We start from the raw sequence: 15,896 nt of genomic DNA on the forward strand, positions 1-15,896 counted from the left end.
TGCATGGAGACGATTATTTACGTCCGTCTGACCTTTACGTGATGCGTGACTCTCAGGCCGCAACGACACCAAACCCACTTGACCGTTGCCATTTGCCATTCTTTGCAGATTCACAATGAAATTCATTTTAACTGATTAAATAAATAGCACCGAAAACACATAACGAATAATAATAACACAAAACTGAATTGAAAAATAATATATTAAGTATTTCAAAAATCCTGATTACAGTTGGCCCTCGTTTTTCGCGGTACTAGACCCGATCCTGATAAGCGAATTTCCGCGAATTAGGATTCAATATGAATATAAATCAGAACATTATTTTTGAACATTAATCGAGCCCTCGAGACATGAAATAACACTCCTATAGTCACCTTTAAATGTACATTAGCTAACAAAGCACATATAATCCGAGAAAAGAACACATATTCGACATAAATATAAAAACACAAACTCACAAGTTGGCAGTTTCTCGTTGTTTCTTTTCTGGACTGCGTACTTCTTTGCATTTTGACACGTTTTACCCAAAACGATAGTAAATAAAAGTCATGCTTGAGTGGTGTCACAGTGAATGTGCTCCCCTGGAAACCTTCGTGATGACACTAGTGGCCGTCTCACCGAATACTGACACCTAGCGGCCAATGTAGAATACCGTACTACAGTCACCATTACGATGCTTATTTTGGCTTGTACTGTGGTACACTGTGATTTATTAATGTTAATAAATGGAATGTCTTTGTACTTAGCATAGGAAACCTGTTTAAAACCGTCTAAATCCACTTGACAAACACAACACGTGGCTGGGTGTTGCATGAGGCTGAGCCAATCCGTGCCGGGGATACTGAACAATAACTTCCTGTACTGTATTGAACGTGTACTTTATTTAAATGAAGACTCCATACAATGTGTACTTAAATATGCATATTTTTGACCAATAATAGCCTGCAATTAACCACAAAAAAGGGTATGCGCATGTGCGAGATGAAGACGCTCAGTCTGCTAGCAGGCTAAATATCGAGCCACAACAGCCCTGATTGATTGGCTATAAGAGAGAACCCGCCCATTGTGTTCTGGTTCTGATTCGCTGTAGACGATTGTCAATCAATCTCCGTGGAGCACTGCCCGTTTTCTGTTGTGTGATAGAACATGCGGAGGGAAGGCAGAAGTTACTCGACTTCGAAGCAATCGTAGTCATTTCATTTCTTGTGTTCAATCAGTCAGTTGATCATTAAAATAATAATATAATAATTATTATTAAAAATAATTATTAAAAATAATTATTAAAAATATTTTAAAAATTATAAAAAAATATCAAAAATATTATCTAAAATAATATATTATTAAAAATTTAAAAATATTTTAAAAATGATAAAAAATATCAAAATAATTTAAAATTAAATAAATGTCAACTTTGAGAGAAATTAGACAGAGAAATGTGATAAAATGTGAATGGCTGAGAAAAGTGTATGGTGAAATGCTTTACATCCTTAAACATACTGTATATAATATATACACTATTATATATACTATATATAATAATAGTACAAATCCAATGTGTCCTAGGTCTTCCCAAGGCCTCCTACCGGCCCTGAACCCCCCCCACAAAAGCAGAAATAAAGAGGAGTCAGGTAGGAGTAAGATATAAAGTAAAACTTTATCATGACATACAAGTTTAAAGCCCTGAGAACCATATCTTTATATTACTAATAATATGAACAAACGTGAATGTGTGGGAGGAAAAAAAACCACGTAGGGAAAGTGCTCCTCTTAAATACAATCAGCACAAACCGCTTTGGGTCTTTTTTCACCACATTCACCACATCTTGTCCTACTTTGTCTTTTCTTGTCGTTGTTTGCTTTGAATCAAAAGGAGAAAAAAAAAACTAATATAGAAGTCATATCATTATCATCATAATGTCCATCATAACAATAACAACAGTACAAAAATATGCACAAACCCCACAGTCGAATGAATATACGGAGCATTGTACAAGCCAAAGACCACATAAAAGAAAATGGATAAATGAGGTATGTGATAACCATTTGCATAATGCGCCTGCTTCTTTTTTTGGGTTTTTTTTTTCATTTTTTACAAAGATTAGGTTAGTTCTTAAACAATCTTAAAGCTGAATTAACTCAAAAACAATATATCCGAGCCAGAGAAAAAAAATAATAAACTGCAGAACTTCACAGCTTCCCGAGTGACGACGACACCTGGGTTGCAGGTACTGATGCCAAAAAAAGAAAAATCCCAAAATGCAACACCAAAAGTCAGTCTAAAGTAGCATTCAGCCAAGCGGCAGCGGCAGAGCTCCTTGCTAATTAGCGTTAGCATCTGCGCCAGCCGCACTGAGGTATTATGGTGTGGGGGGGGGGGGGGGGGGGGTGTAAGACAGTGGACCCTTTTTTTTATCGCACTTCAAGGGGGGGGCTAGCATTTATCCTCGCTACTTAGCCAAGCAGAGCGCCCAAAAGGAGCGCTTTTGGCGTTTAAATCCGGCATTTTTCCCCGCGTTGGTGATAAAGTTGACCTGGCTATTTTCCGGCTGTGAGGAGGTCAGGAGCGTGAATCCTCGCTGGCATCTCGTTTACCGATCGCGGGATGCCGTGTGAAAGCGGCAATTACAGAAAACAAAAACCTAAAAAGCCTGTTTCACACAGAAGATCCCGCAAAATTGCCGCTTTGCATCTGCATCAGAGGATCCTGTGTCCTTTCACACAGAAAGTCAGATGGCGGCAGGCTCCGCTGAGCCGGACAGCGACAACTGCGTCACGAGCTTCAGGTGTCGGCTTCCGTGCCGCTCCGATGCCACCTCGGCAGCCGGAAAATTGCCGGAACAGTTTCATCACCTTCATTCTGTGCCGTTTATACAGAGTAGCCGGATTTTCAAGGTGAACTCCAGGAAGTAGTCCGACGACATGCGACAAGGGTCAACTGGTCTCACACTCTTGCGCGCGCGCACACACACTCACACACACACACACACACACACTCGCACACCATGCACACTTCTATGCAGCAGGTCAGCTAGCAGGAAGCTAGTTGTTTGAATCCCAGCAGAAATCGTAAAAAGGACACGCGAGCGTTTTTCTTCTTCTTCATAGGATTGTCACCGTTGTCGGATTGCGCTTGATTTGATTCCCAGTCGCCAAACTCGACGTGCACCAGTCAACGTTTTAAAAAAAGAAAAATAGCCTGCCGCTAAAGAAAAAGAAGAATCAAATGGAGACGAAAAAATAAATATCAAAAGAAAGAAAATAAAGGTGAGGTCTGCATGAAAGGCGCCCCCTGCCGCCTTTAGAAATGAAAAAGTGATGAGTTCTCTCCGAAGGATTAAGCTTGGAGAGAGACAGACTATCTTTAAGGCAGCGACCAACTGTCCTCCCTACGCGGCAAACAGACCCTCGCCTGTCTGTGTGACAATGCTGCCCTCTGCGGGACATCTACGCCACTCGCGCCTTTCACACAGATTGAAGCTGGACATGAGAATTCATTCTTAATTATTCAGAACCCGTAGTGGGCTCGGGATCATATCGGGATTCAACTGGGAAGAAAGTCCATTGCCCCTTTTCACACAGAACATTGTAAAAAAAAAAAAAAAAAAAACAGTTTTGGTATCGGAGCCGGGATGACGCCTGTGTGAAAGGGGTTGCGAGAAGTTGAAATCCCGCCTTGTTGTGTTTTATTTTGTTTGTCGCATCAGACGCTGACATCATGGAATCCCATTCTGGCGTGCTGTGCGTTACTGTGTGAAAGCGCACGCAGTGTTCAGGCACTGATGCGCCTCTGATGCCGCCATTTGCTGGCATCTCTGTGTGGAAGAGCTTGCTTTCTTTTCCCTGCATTGTCTCTGCGTTGTTGTCCTGTATGAATGGCCGAAGTCAACCAGTCAACAGTCGGGTCGACTTTGTCCCCTTTTGCTCGGAGACGGGGGCCCTTTCACACAGGGGTGCCGCAAAACTGCTGCATCAGCGACTGAACGGTAAACCTGGGATTTTGTCCACCTGCGCTTTTCACACAGAAGCCTCAACTTTAGTTTGCTATCACACAACAACACCGCCGGGGGAATCGAGCGACGGGTGTCATCAGGCATTGCGGCGCACCCTTTCACACAGGCGGCGCCCCACCGTACAACTGTGATACCGCATCCCAGGACGGAAAACGTCCAGGTTGCCTTTGCGCCCCCAATTCTGTGTCGGTGCCGTGTATACAGAAGGGCGACACGGGGGTGCGGGGCGGGGAAAGGCGGGGCTTTTCTGTGTGAAGGGGGCTCCGGATTGCATTAAAGTCGTACATTAAACTCGTCAAGTAATACCATGTACATCCTTCCTGACTTGCTCAGTCAGGGGTGTCCAAAGTGCGACCCGGGGGCCACTTTTGACCCGTTTTTTTAAATTCATCGGACCTCAGCATAAGTCCAAAGAAAATGACTGATTTGTGTTATGGGATATTATTATTATTATTATTATTATTATTATTGTTATGGGATATCCCGCCAACGATGACTTGCATATGTTGACCTACACTGGCTTGGTTCTGGCGTCTTTCATGTGGACGTGGCGGCGCTTTGGACACCCCCGTACCCGACGCGCTACCAGCCGCTTCCGGTGCGCCGCCTTGTGGTTATTTTTGGTACTCTAGCTGTGCAACAACGTGGGGGGAGGACTTGGAGGTGACGCCATTGTACGCATGCATCGCTCGTAACCAGGCCGCCGACAGTGGGGGGGCAGAGGAGACGGCGCTTTGTACAGTCCAATGCAGAGCGAGAGAGAGAGAGAGTCCAGCAGCAGTCGGGGGGGGGGGGGGGGGGGGGCTTCCATCATGGCCGCCCTATGAGGTATATGTAATGTCGCTCTCCTCGCACACAGAGAGTCTCATGAGGTATTCTTTTAAGTTCATGCTTCCATGGAGGAGGGGGGGGGCACGCCAAGCCAGTGATTACCCAGCTTCCTGAGAGGGACGCCCACCCACGCCCAAAGAGGTCAAAATAAATCAACCACCCGCCCCCCCCCCCAAATGCTTTTTTTTCTTTTTTCGCTTGAAAGAGCACTCGTGCAGAGAGGTGCTGTGGTTCCGTTGGGACAAGGCTGGTCCACGTCGTGAGGCGTCCATGACGAGAGAACGATGAGGTATATTCCGATTTCATGCCGCGCTCGCTCGCTCGCCGCCGCCGCCGCCGCTAAATACCCGACTTGACCCTGATTGCGGCGAGGTGGCAAAGCAAAGTCAAAGTTGAAAGACGAAAGGAGGAGAAATGAGACGCTGATTGAGGTTACATGTTCTACTCCTGAGGTAAGAAGACGCCACTGCAGGTTTGGTAGTTTGAGGTATGTGAAGAGAGAAAACAAAGACGCAAAAAAAAAGACAACAAATGGCAACAAACAAAAGAAAATGCGCTAAAAAGATTTTCAAGTTCAATCGTGACGACACCTGTCAGTGGGTTTTGGCTGCGCTGATTGTGTTTAGCGTGTGTGTAGCGTGTGTGTAGCGTGTGTGTAGCGTGTGTGTAGCGTGTGTGTAGCGTGTGTGTGGCGTGTGTGTAGCGTGTGTGTGGCGTGTGTGTGTGTATAAAATGCATAGTCGTGCGGTGTAGTACGATTCTCTTCACCATCGGACAGCCAACAAGTCGACAGGGTTGATGAGGTATTTGTTGTGCAAGAGTTTGTAATCTTTCTCACTGTACTGAATATTCATGCGGGGAGGGGGGGAAGGGGGGGCGCCCGTTGGAAGGGGCGGTCAGGGGTGGAGGGCTTGCTCGCAATTAGGGTGACCCGTTGGGGGCCAGCTCAGCCGAACCGGGGCCCTTAGAGGAGGAGGAGGAGGAGGAAGAGGAAGTGGACGCCGGGCTGAGGGTCTGGGTCGGGGGTGCGGAGAAGGCAAAGCCGGCGCTGGATCCAGGAGCGGGGGCCGTGGTGGCGGCGGCGGAGGCTCCCAGGACCCCTGCGGCCTTCTGGGCGAAGAGTGTTCCTGTGACCAATGACATCGTCCCGTCAACAACGTGGCGTTTTTATCATGACATCATACTTGGGGGCGGCGCCGCTTTGCCGCCTGGCAACACGGTCGTCACGGTTAACGGGTTCCAGACCCGACCGCCAGGAGTCCATTTCGGTAAAATAGATTTAGAGCATAGAGAAAGTGTTCATGAGCTTCTAAATACGTTTGTTTAAACCTGATAGAGACCTTGACACATGTTCTAACACCCCTACAGCTTTACACTTGGACAGTCATCCCTCGGTCTAGGGTAAAAAAAAAAAATTGGCATTTTGTGGTGCCTATGATTAGTAAAAAAAATTTAAAAAGCATAATTTAAGCAAATTGTACTAATGCTTGGCCTAAATGTCAGCTGGGATAGGCTCCAGCATAGCATGCAACCCTGATGAGGATAAGCCGCATTGAAAATGGATGGATGGATGAAGAAGCCCTCTAGGCATGACGTAACACCCCTATAGTCATCTTTACACTTTTTAAATATATATATACGTATATATACACACACACATATATATAAAAAATATATATTTTTAAATTTTATATATGTGTATATATATATATATATATATATATATATGTGTGTGTATATATCTATATATTTATATATATACACATATTAATATTTAAAATAAGAGAAAACAAGCCATTGAATACATAAATAAGACAAAAAAGACATAAGTGCTCATGCGTGTTTATATATATATGTGTGTGTGTGTGTGTGTGTTTGTATATAAATATATACACATATATAATATTTAAAACATAAGAGAAAATAAGCCAATGAATACATAAATAAGAAAAAAAAAGACATAAATTACTTAACATAGTAGACATTCATTCATTCATTCATTTTCTAGCGCTTATCCTCACGAGGGTCGTGGGGGTGCTGGAGCCTATCCCAGCTGTCTTGGGGCTAGAGAGGCGGGGTACACCCTGGACTGGTGGCCAGCCAATCACAGGGCACATATAGACAAACAACCATTCACACTCACATTCATACCTATGGACAATTTGGAGTGGCTAATTAACCTAGCATGTTTTTTTTGGAACACACAGAGATGGCCGAGGGTGGGATTGAACTTGGGTCTCCTAGTTCCTAGGTAGGTCTGCGCGCTAACCACTCGACCACCGTGCAGCCGTACTGGGTAGATTAATATGTAAACTGTTCCTAAACAAACACATGTTGCCCCGGACGTACCTGAGTACATTGTCCCATTGACCTCCACGGAGACGGTGATGCTGGCGTTGCCATTGGTCGAGATGCTCAGAGACATGTCCTGCTGCTTCTCATCTATGGGAAAAAAAGAAGAGAGAAAAGTTGCTTTGATGAGGAGCCACCACGGCGCCTGGGTGCGCCGCTGGGGGCGTGTACGGACCTCTGGGCGTGACGGCGGGGGCGCCCAGGCGCAGGTTCATGGGCATCTGGGAAGCCATGGCCAGCAGGTTGTGCTGGAAGGCCTGCTGCATGAGGCGCTGCTGCTCCTCGGCCAGGCGCGCCATCTTCCGCTCGGGGCCCTCCCCCGAGACCACGCCCACGCCGGTCTCCAGCTTCTCCCTCAGCTGCTCCAGCGTGGCGGCGCGCGCCAAGCCCGCCACCTGCTGCTGCCCCAGGGCCAGCGCCATGGAGGGCCTGGCCGCCATGATGGAGGGAGTCAGGTCGTCTGGGAGTGAAGGGGAGGACAATTTGAGGACTTCCATCTCAGCAGATGTTCGCCTCAACCTCCGCTTGGATTGCTGTCTCATTTCAGCATTCCTGGCACGTCGGCAGTCACATCGGCGAGCTAATGACAGTTATCAACGGGGTCAACGGGGGGGGGGGGGGGGGGCCTTCAAAGTTAATGCAGCGTGGGAACCGTGTTATTAATCAGTCGCTCCTCTCGGCAGCCCCCCCAGGCCCACACCTGGACAACCCACGCTCACTCCCCCCACACTGAAACACCTCCTCATATATTCCCCCAAAGATGAGGACGCTACGCGATGTTCAATTCCCTTCAAAAGCTACAAAAACACTCTATTATAAATAAATGATTATTTCTCTACCTATTGGTATTGAATTTCAAATAACTTCATGTATTACTGTATTAATACATTGCATAGAATGTATATTATATTTAAAAATATGTGACATTATATAATCTATATGTTTTCTATATTTTTATCCAACATATACGTAAGGTTAGAGATTATCTGCAGTTCTTTCTACAGGCAGCAGAGGGCGACATTTCCCCATACAAACGCAGAGTGGGAGCTCACTGGAACATGCTAGTGGAGTCCTACTATTGCATAAGACCTCTATCGTGTTTCTCGTGGACACCGTCCCTCTTTTTCTATGATATAAGTTGTAAGACATTATATTAGGAATAACTACAAGCAGAAAAAATTATATTTTGTTCAATGAACAGCTCCCTGAGCATGATGATCTATTATCAAGTACGCAACTTGATGTTATGGCTACCTTTCTTCAAGGAGGATCCCGGCGAGGCCTGCAGGCCGTTGAGGGCCCCCGAGGTGCCGGCGGCCAGGGCGGAGAGGTGCATCTTGGGAGGCGAGAGGATGTGCGGGGCCGTGCTGGGCGAGGGCGAGAAGCGGAAGAGGCTGCTGCTGTAGCTGGGACGGCGCCCCTCGCGCCGGTTGCTGTCGATGGCCGCCTGGAGCTCGCCGGGGGAGCTGAGGCCCTTCCGCTCGCATTCGTAGGGGTACAGATACTTCATGTACCTGGAAGATAACACGCACTATTAAATGCATGGAAACAACGTGCAAAAGCGCGGCATGTGCTGAATATGCAGCGTCACGGCTGCAGCGTTTTCCATACCATTACGGTAAAATGAACGTGCAGTGTTATGTATGCTGACTGCATAATGGCGGCGGCGGCGGCGGCGGCGCTGGAGAATCAATAAGACGCAAAGAGCCGGAGTCCATTAGATAGAGCTTGGCTATGCAGCATTAAAAATACATGAGGCTTCATTAAGGCGTCCTCGCTATAGTGGACACTGGCCGACGAGGTGCGACAATACACTCAAGGTTTGTTTCCCCCGGAGCTGTCAGTCAAACAGTCCATCTTAGTCATGGTGAACTCTGACCCAGATCACATCAATAAACCAACGGCCATCAATGGGACGGAGGCGTGATGTAATGGAGGCAGGCATCGGATGCAAAATGGATTGCGTAAAAAAAAAATGTCAACAGCGCCTCTGCTGGTTGCAGCCAAGTAGTGCACTCCTTTTGGCCTCCATCGCTTCACCATACCATCAATTAACAATCAATTCCACGCAATCTACACAATATGGAACAATCAATGCCGTCAGCCATTTCTACACCGTGTATGTATACAATATATGTCTTAATATTCAATGTATATTATTTATTGAAATATTTCAGCTCTATTATTTATTCTAATTGGATATAAAAATGACATTCCTAAAAATAGCAAATCAATAAATCTATTATTAAATCTGTTCAAACTAAACCACATACAACTGACTTCAAATAAATTATTCATATTATTTCATATTGATTTGACCTCACAATAAAATAATATATACATTACATACTGTAGATTGTAACATTTTATTTTTATATATTCATTTATTTATAACAATATATTCATTAAATGAGCCAAAACAAATAATTAACTAATTTGACAATAAAATAAATACAAAATCTATACAATAAGTAGTTGTTACACTTTACATTTGACGTATTATTGTTTGCTTTTATTTCTTCATTTCTATTTTTTTTTTTCATTTTTAAAAACCTCAAAACAAAAACAAATAATTAGAAAGAAATATTATTGATGATGTTTTGGATTTATCATGTATTGTATCGTTATGATGATATCTCCCGTATCATGACTACATGTAACAATATATTATTATTATTATTATTATTATTAAATCTGTTCAAACTAAAACACATACAACTTCAAATAAATTATTTCTATTATTTCATGTTGATTTGACCTCACAATAAAATAATATATACATTACATACTGTAGATTTTAACATTTTATATATTCATTTATTCATAACAATATAGTCATTAATTGAACCAAATCAAATAATTAACTAATTTGACAATAAAATAAATACAAAATCTATACAATAAGTAGTTGTTACAGTTTACATTTGATGTATTATTGTATGGTTTTATTTCTTCATTTCTATTTTATTTTTCATTTTTAAAAACCTCAAAATAAAATCAAATAATTAGAAAGAAATATTATTGATGATGTATGTTCTGGATTTATCATGTATTGTATCGTTATGGCGATATCTCCCATATCATGACTACATGTAACAATATATTATTATTATTATTATTATTAAATCTGTTCAAACTAAAACACATACAACTTCAAATAAATTATTATTTTTTAAAATATGATATATTTATATTCTTCTATTTCTATGTAAACTCCAGAGTGGGGGGGGGCGTATTGGCGGTGTGAATCAAACCCACTGAGTACGAAGGGTGAAGGCTGCACTGGTGATGGAGGTTGGCAGGTTGAGTCCCTTGGTGATTTCTCTCCAGATCTTCTTGTTGATGACCTCCACCAGGCCTCCCTTCTCCGTCACCAGCTTGTAGAGCATGTACAGGTCCAGGACCTGCTTGGCCATGATGGGAATACGGTTGACCGGAGTGCCTGTGTGGGAAAGGAGCGTAGTGTCAGCCGGATGATGATGATGATGATGATGATGGTGTGAAGCACTCGATAGAGTTTTAAGAGCGCGCGGGACCCCCGTTGACAGGCCCGTGTCCCGTTAAATTTGCCTTGAAAAGACAATCTGGCTTGACCTGGAAAAGGGGATTGGCCAAACAACACAAAGCAAAGCGGCTCCACACTTTTGATACAGATGCATTCATCTTGTCAACGGCTTAGCTGCACTCAGCGCGCGGGACCAAAGAGGGCGGGGGGTGGTTGGGGGGGAGCCGAAGCAAAAAGTGCAACAGTGTACGGCGTGAAGCAGGAGGAGGAGGAGGGGCCCGGGACTGTGGTGACCTGCTAATCCACTGGCAGCAGCGGGTGTGGGGAGGGGGGAGGTTGGGGGGTGTGACGGTGGGCTTCCACCCCTCCTGGCTAGTCCAATGTAATGAAGCTCATTTGGAGGATTGCGCCACTAAATCCACCCCCCAACCCCCGCCCCCCACAGGCGACTTGCGCAGATTTGCCCACACGGTTAATGCCAGTCAATCCTTCAGCCCCTTAACCTGGAATTGGACTCATTAATGACTTTGGAGAATGAAGATTAGCCCTGATTCATTTTCTTAAGTTAGCAACATGTCTCTAAGCCACGTGCACCAGTGGCCTGTGTGGACATGCCGCTGACCTCGACGCTAATTCTTAATGGCGATAAAGCAACTCCAACTCTACGGTTACAAATAACCTGTCACTGTTAATAAACTTATTAAACGCATTTTTTATTCACTTTCACACAGAAAGAAGAACGTCCATAAAGTACATAAAGTACATACAGTCTCCCTGCACTTACACAATGTCACATCTTGGCAAAACAAACTCAAAGACGGCGCCCTCTGCGGATAGCGCCATCGAAGCCACTCGCGTTAGCATAAAAAAACCCCTCATGAACGTAAATCCCGACGTGCACCTGAACATGAGCTGCAATGTTTTGTTCCTTTTACAGCTAAAGGTACTTTTGTTTGGACAAATATAACAAAGCCAACAAAAATAGTTTGACTTTTTGCTTTTCACGTGAAAACGGAATAAACTTCAGAAGGGTGGTCTCATCATTTTTCCAAATGATTGTATATTGGGACATGAAGGTCAATTTTATTACCTAAAGATCAAAGCTAAAACATGGTCTCACAAATACAAAAGATACTTTATACACGCACCCACGCCAAAAAAAAAGGGACTAACGTGACAACAAGGTGGAAAAGCAGAATGTTCCAAATGCGTTGATGCCCCAGCGAACAAAGGAAGGGTGCTTTTTGCAGCTGCGCTGTAAGAAGATCCGCTTACTTGTAGGCATACAGGGACTGCAGATAAGCCCGGACGTCTGTATTAGGTATTGTTGTCAGGAATAAACGATCTGGTTCTCATTCTATGATTTGGTTCTTTAAGATTCCCTTATCCTCGATTCGAAACCCACTTAGAGTCCTCAGGGGGAGGATTCCTACAGACATGGGATAACATGGGATATTTACACGGAAAAGCACACTATAAACCTTGCAATCCTGCCTACCATTTTGTTCCCAGCGTCATACATCATACGCCATACGCTTGATCAAACGTACTTAACATTTGTCAGATCAAAACACAATCTTCCAAAGGTGATATTGGTGTCCACCGTAGTTCTTTTAGCCGTGATGTAGCCACATCGTTGTTGAAGATGCTGGGTTCAAAGCGTGTGAAAAAAAGTCTGGAGTTTACGGTATTTACATTTCAAAGCAGAGAAAAGCAAATGCCGGGGCATCTACGTACTGTAATGGCCGCCGCTTGAATACACGCTGTATCGCAGGGTGCGCTGTTCACTTTGTACAAACAAGCGCCTCCTTTTTAGAACTCAAGAGAAACAAAAACCAGACGGGAACCGTTCAAACGCACCCGCGTTCCAACCAACGGACAGGAAACAGTTGCTAACCAAAACAGCAGCACCTAACCAAGTATGTAAATCAAGTCATGTTCCACTTCATCGCTGCGCCAGCATTCCAGTATCCTACAGTGAGTTCGACACTTTGGCTCGATCTCTCACCTGGATACCTTGGATTTCAAACGTTTCTGGGCGTGCCTTTTATTTCGACAGTGGTGTTCTGGATCCTAACATGAGGGCTGAAGGGGAATAAATTTTTTTTTTCTTTTTTTTCTTTAAACGGCGCCGTCATTGTCTGTGAAAAAAAATGTGCGTTCAGCAGGCATGAGCAAGTTGCACTTTTCCTCGGATAGTGACCTCCACCCTCAGAGACGGCGCGTCTCAATTAACCGTCATCCGCCTGAAACAAATAGCATCTGTCTGCACTTTTATTCCCCCTCAGGAAAAACATGAAACAGGTGGCAAATGTCATTAAATTAGTTCAAAGACACTCAGGTTTAACGGTTGCTAACCAAAACAGCAGTTGTGGGGTCTGCTTAAGGTGCCCCAAACTATTGTTCAATGTTTTCTAGCCACGCTAGTACTCGACTGTGTACTCGACAGTTTAAGCTACTTCAAAGACAGTATTAGTTCAAAGACACTCGGGCTGACGCACACATGTTAAACGGTTGCTAACCAAAACAGCGGTTGTGGGGTCTGGTTAAGGTTCCCCCAAACTATTCTTCAATGTTTTCTGGCCATGCTAGTACTCGACCGTTTTTAAGCTACTTCAAAGACAGTATTAGTTCAAAGACACTCGGGCTGACGCACACATGTTAAACGGTTGCTAACCAAAACAGTGGTTGTGGGGTCTGGTTAAGGTTCCCCCGACTATTCCTCAATGTTTTCTGGCCATGCTAGTACTCGACAGTTTAAGATACTTCAAAGACAGTACGAGTTCAAAGACACTCGGGCTGACGCACACATGTTAAATGGTTGCTAACCAAAACAGCAGTTGTAGGGTTTGGTTAAGGTTCCCCCGACTATTACTCAATGTTTTCTGGCCATGCTAGTACTCGACAGTTTAAGCTACTTCAAAGACAGTATTAGTTCAAAGACACTTGGGCTGACGCACTCATGTTAAATGGTTGCTAACCAAAACAGCAGTTGTGGGGTCTGGTTAAGGTTCCCCCCGACTATTCTTCAATGTTTTCTGGCCACACTAGTACTCGACAGTTTTTAAGCTACTTCAAAGACAGTACGAGTTCAAAGACACTCGGGCTGACGCACACATGTTAAACGGTTGCTAACCAAAACAGCAGTTGTGGGGTCTGGTTAAGGTTCCCCCCGACTATTCCTCAATGTTTTCTGGCCACGCTAGTACTCGACTGTGTACTCGACTGTTTTTATGCTACTTCGAAGACACGGGCGCCATTAAAGAGTAGCTAACCGTGCACAGCAGCCCCCAGCGAGGTATTTCGGTGACGGTCCCATTGTTGGGTGCCCTAAAATCCCGGTCCCGCCCACAACTAATCCACTACAAAGACCAAAACAGTGAATTGCTTTGACTTGAAAGACGCTTTTTTAAAAGCAAACCAGAGACCAAGCAGTGGGTGGGCGGAGTCATTTAGCGCGCCGTCGCCATCTGCTGGCTTGGCAGGCAAATTACAGTTTTTCTTTGTTGTGGGGCTCGGTGGGAAGTGGGCTGGCCCGTTCGCACGCATGCCATGTGTGGCGATGGCAATAAAAACACATTGTTTGCCCGATGCGCTTTCCTCCTCATTGTGTATGCGGAGGTGACCACAATAGGATTGCACAGCAGGCTGGAGAGGACACAAGCTAAACACAGCAAGAGCCTGCATTGTTGTTGTTATTGTGGGGGGGTCCATACATGTGAATATGAGGCCTGTATGATGGAAAGTGGATGTGAGGCCGCAACATATACATTATGCAGGTAAAAATGGAAGAATGTTATTAATGAGTTAATACTTCATTTGTTCATTTTCTACCGCTTATCCTCACGAGGGTCACAGGGATGCTGGAGCCTACCCCAGCTGTCTTGGGGCGAGAGGCCAGCCAATCACAGAAGTTAATAGTTAGTAGTTACTAAAAAGGTAAGATGGTGGCATGAGTGCAAGGTATATTAATGAGATGAATATGAAGATATGAATATTTCCCCAGAAGCACGGCGCCGTGTAGATGACACGGTTTAGCCTGTTAAAGCCCCGGCAGGACAACATGCGTCTAATCCGCCAAGCTAGTTAACACGAGGCCAAACAACGCGGCCTGTTGCCAGGACTCGGCGTCCTTGGGAGAAAAAAAGTCAGTCTCATGGACAGGAAGTCCAATGAAACGTACAATGCCGTGAAACGTAATCATAAAGAGTAGCGGTAGAGCGACGGTAGAGCGAGCGCTAAACGTTGCATCATCCGGCTCCAGCGATGAATGCAAACGTCCCCGTCAGACGGAAAAAAGAGCTGTCGTTGTCGTTTGCGGCCGTTCCAGAACACGCGCGGCCGGCGCCGATCAAAAGCATCGGGCGTGCTTGGCTGTCAGTTATTTGATGCCGCGCCGGCACATCAACCCCGCATCAAACAATTAGCACAACTGGAGGGGTCAGAGATCAGCCGGAGAGGGGGGGTGGGGGAGGGGGGGGATTATTGATGTGTGAATTAAAAGTGCAGGTCAGCAGGAAGCCATGTTTTTCATGCCCACCCCGAACCCGTGAACAATGAGGGGACAACAAATGACACACGAGAGTGCGGGCCACCCCCCCCCCCCCCCGTCCCAACTCCTCCACCCCAGCCCCCCCAACACGCTACCATCACCACAGCAAGGCTTTTATTCACATCGCTACGCACCTAAAAAAAGATCACATGTCGTAGATACGTGACATCAAAAGGGAAGAAGGCATTCACTTTAGAGTAGTCAGTGTGCAGCTTGTATAGCAGCATGGACTGACTATCAACACACAGCCAGTGTTGGTTGGCTCAGGTGGTTACAAGTGCTGCCGCCACTGAGGAAGCCATGGTTCACCAAGGAGAAAGATGAAGTCCAAAAGTGTCAATAAAACTAGCTTTTGTAGTCTTTTGATAGCTTCTTGTCCACAATCATGGTCTTTGGCTGCATGAGTGCTGCCGCCACTGGGGAAGCCATGGTTCACCAAGGAGAAAGATGAAGTCCAACATATACTTGCTGATTTAAAGTGTCAATAAAACTAACTTTTGTAGTCTTTTGATAGCTTCTCGTTCACAATCCCACTCTTTGGCTGCACGAGTGCTGCCGCCACTGGGGAAGCCATGGTTCACCAAGGAGAAAGATGAAGTCCAAAAGTGTCAAAACTATCTTTTGTAGTCTTTTGATAGCTTCTCGT

General features: G+C 45.0%; 1 protein-coding gene across 1 annotated transcript in view; it reads right to left on the minus strand.

The window, feature by feature from the left end:
• Positions 1-5,030: 5,030 nt before the first annotated feature.
• LOC131139777 (AT-rich interactive domain-containing protein 3B) overlaps positions 5,031-15,896 on the minus strand; it is a 74,381-nt gene continuing 63,515 nt past the window's right edge. Inside the window, exons 5-9 of the mRNA XM_058089663.2 lie at positions 10,452-10,635; positions 8,448-8,707; positions 7,369-7,653; positions 7,191-7,283; positions 5,031-5,968 (exon numbers count right to left, since the gene is read on the minus strand). Of these exons, the coding sequence (XP_057945646.2) occupies positions 5,763-5,968; positions 7,191-7,283; positions 7,369-7,653; positions 8,448-8,707; positions 10,452-10,635 (1,028 nt within the window). The 3' untranslated portion in view covers positions 5,031-5,762. The remainder of the gene's footprint in view (positions 5,969-7,190; positions 7,284-7,368; positions 7,654-8,447; positions 8,708-10,451; positions 10,636-15,896) is intronic.

The sequence above is a fragment of the Doryrhamphus excisus genome, linkage group LG13 (genome assembly GCF_037039965.1).
Source record: "Doryrhamphus excisus strain RoL-2023G ecotype Guam linkage group LG13, RoL_Dexc_Guam_v1.1, whole genome shotgun sequence".
In the NCBI taxonomy this organism is placed as follows: domain Eukaryota; kingdom Metazoa; phylum Chordata; class Actinopteri; order Syngnathiformes; family Syngnathidae; genus Doryrhamphus; species Doryrhamphus excisus.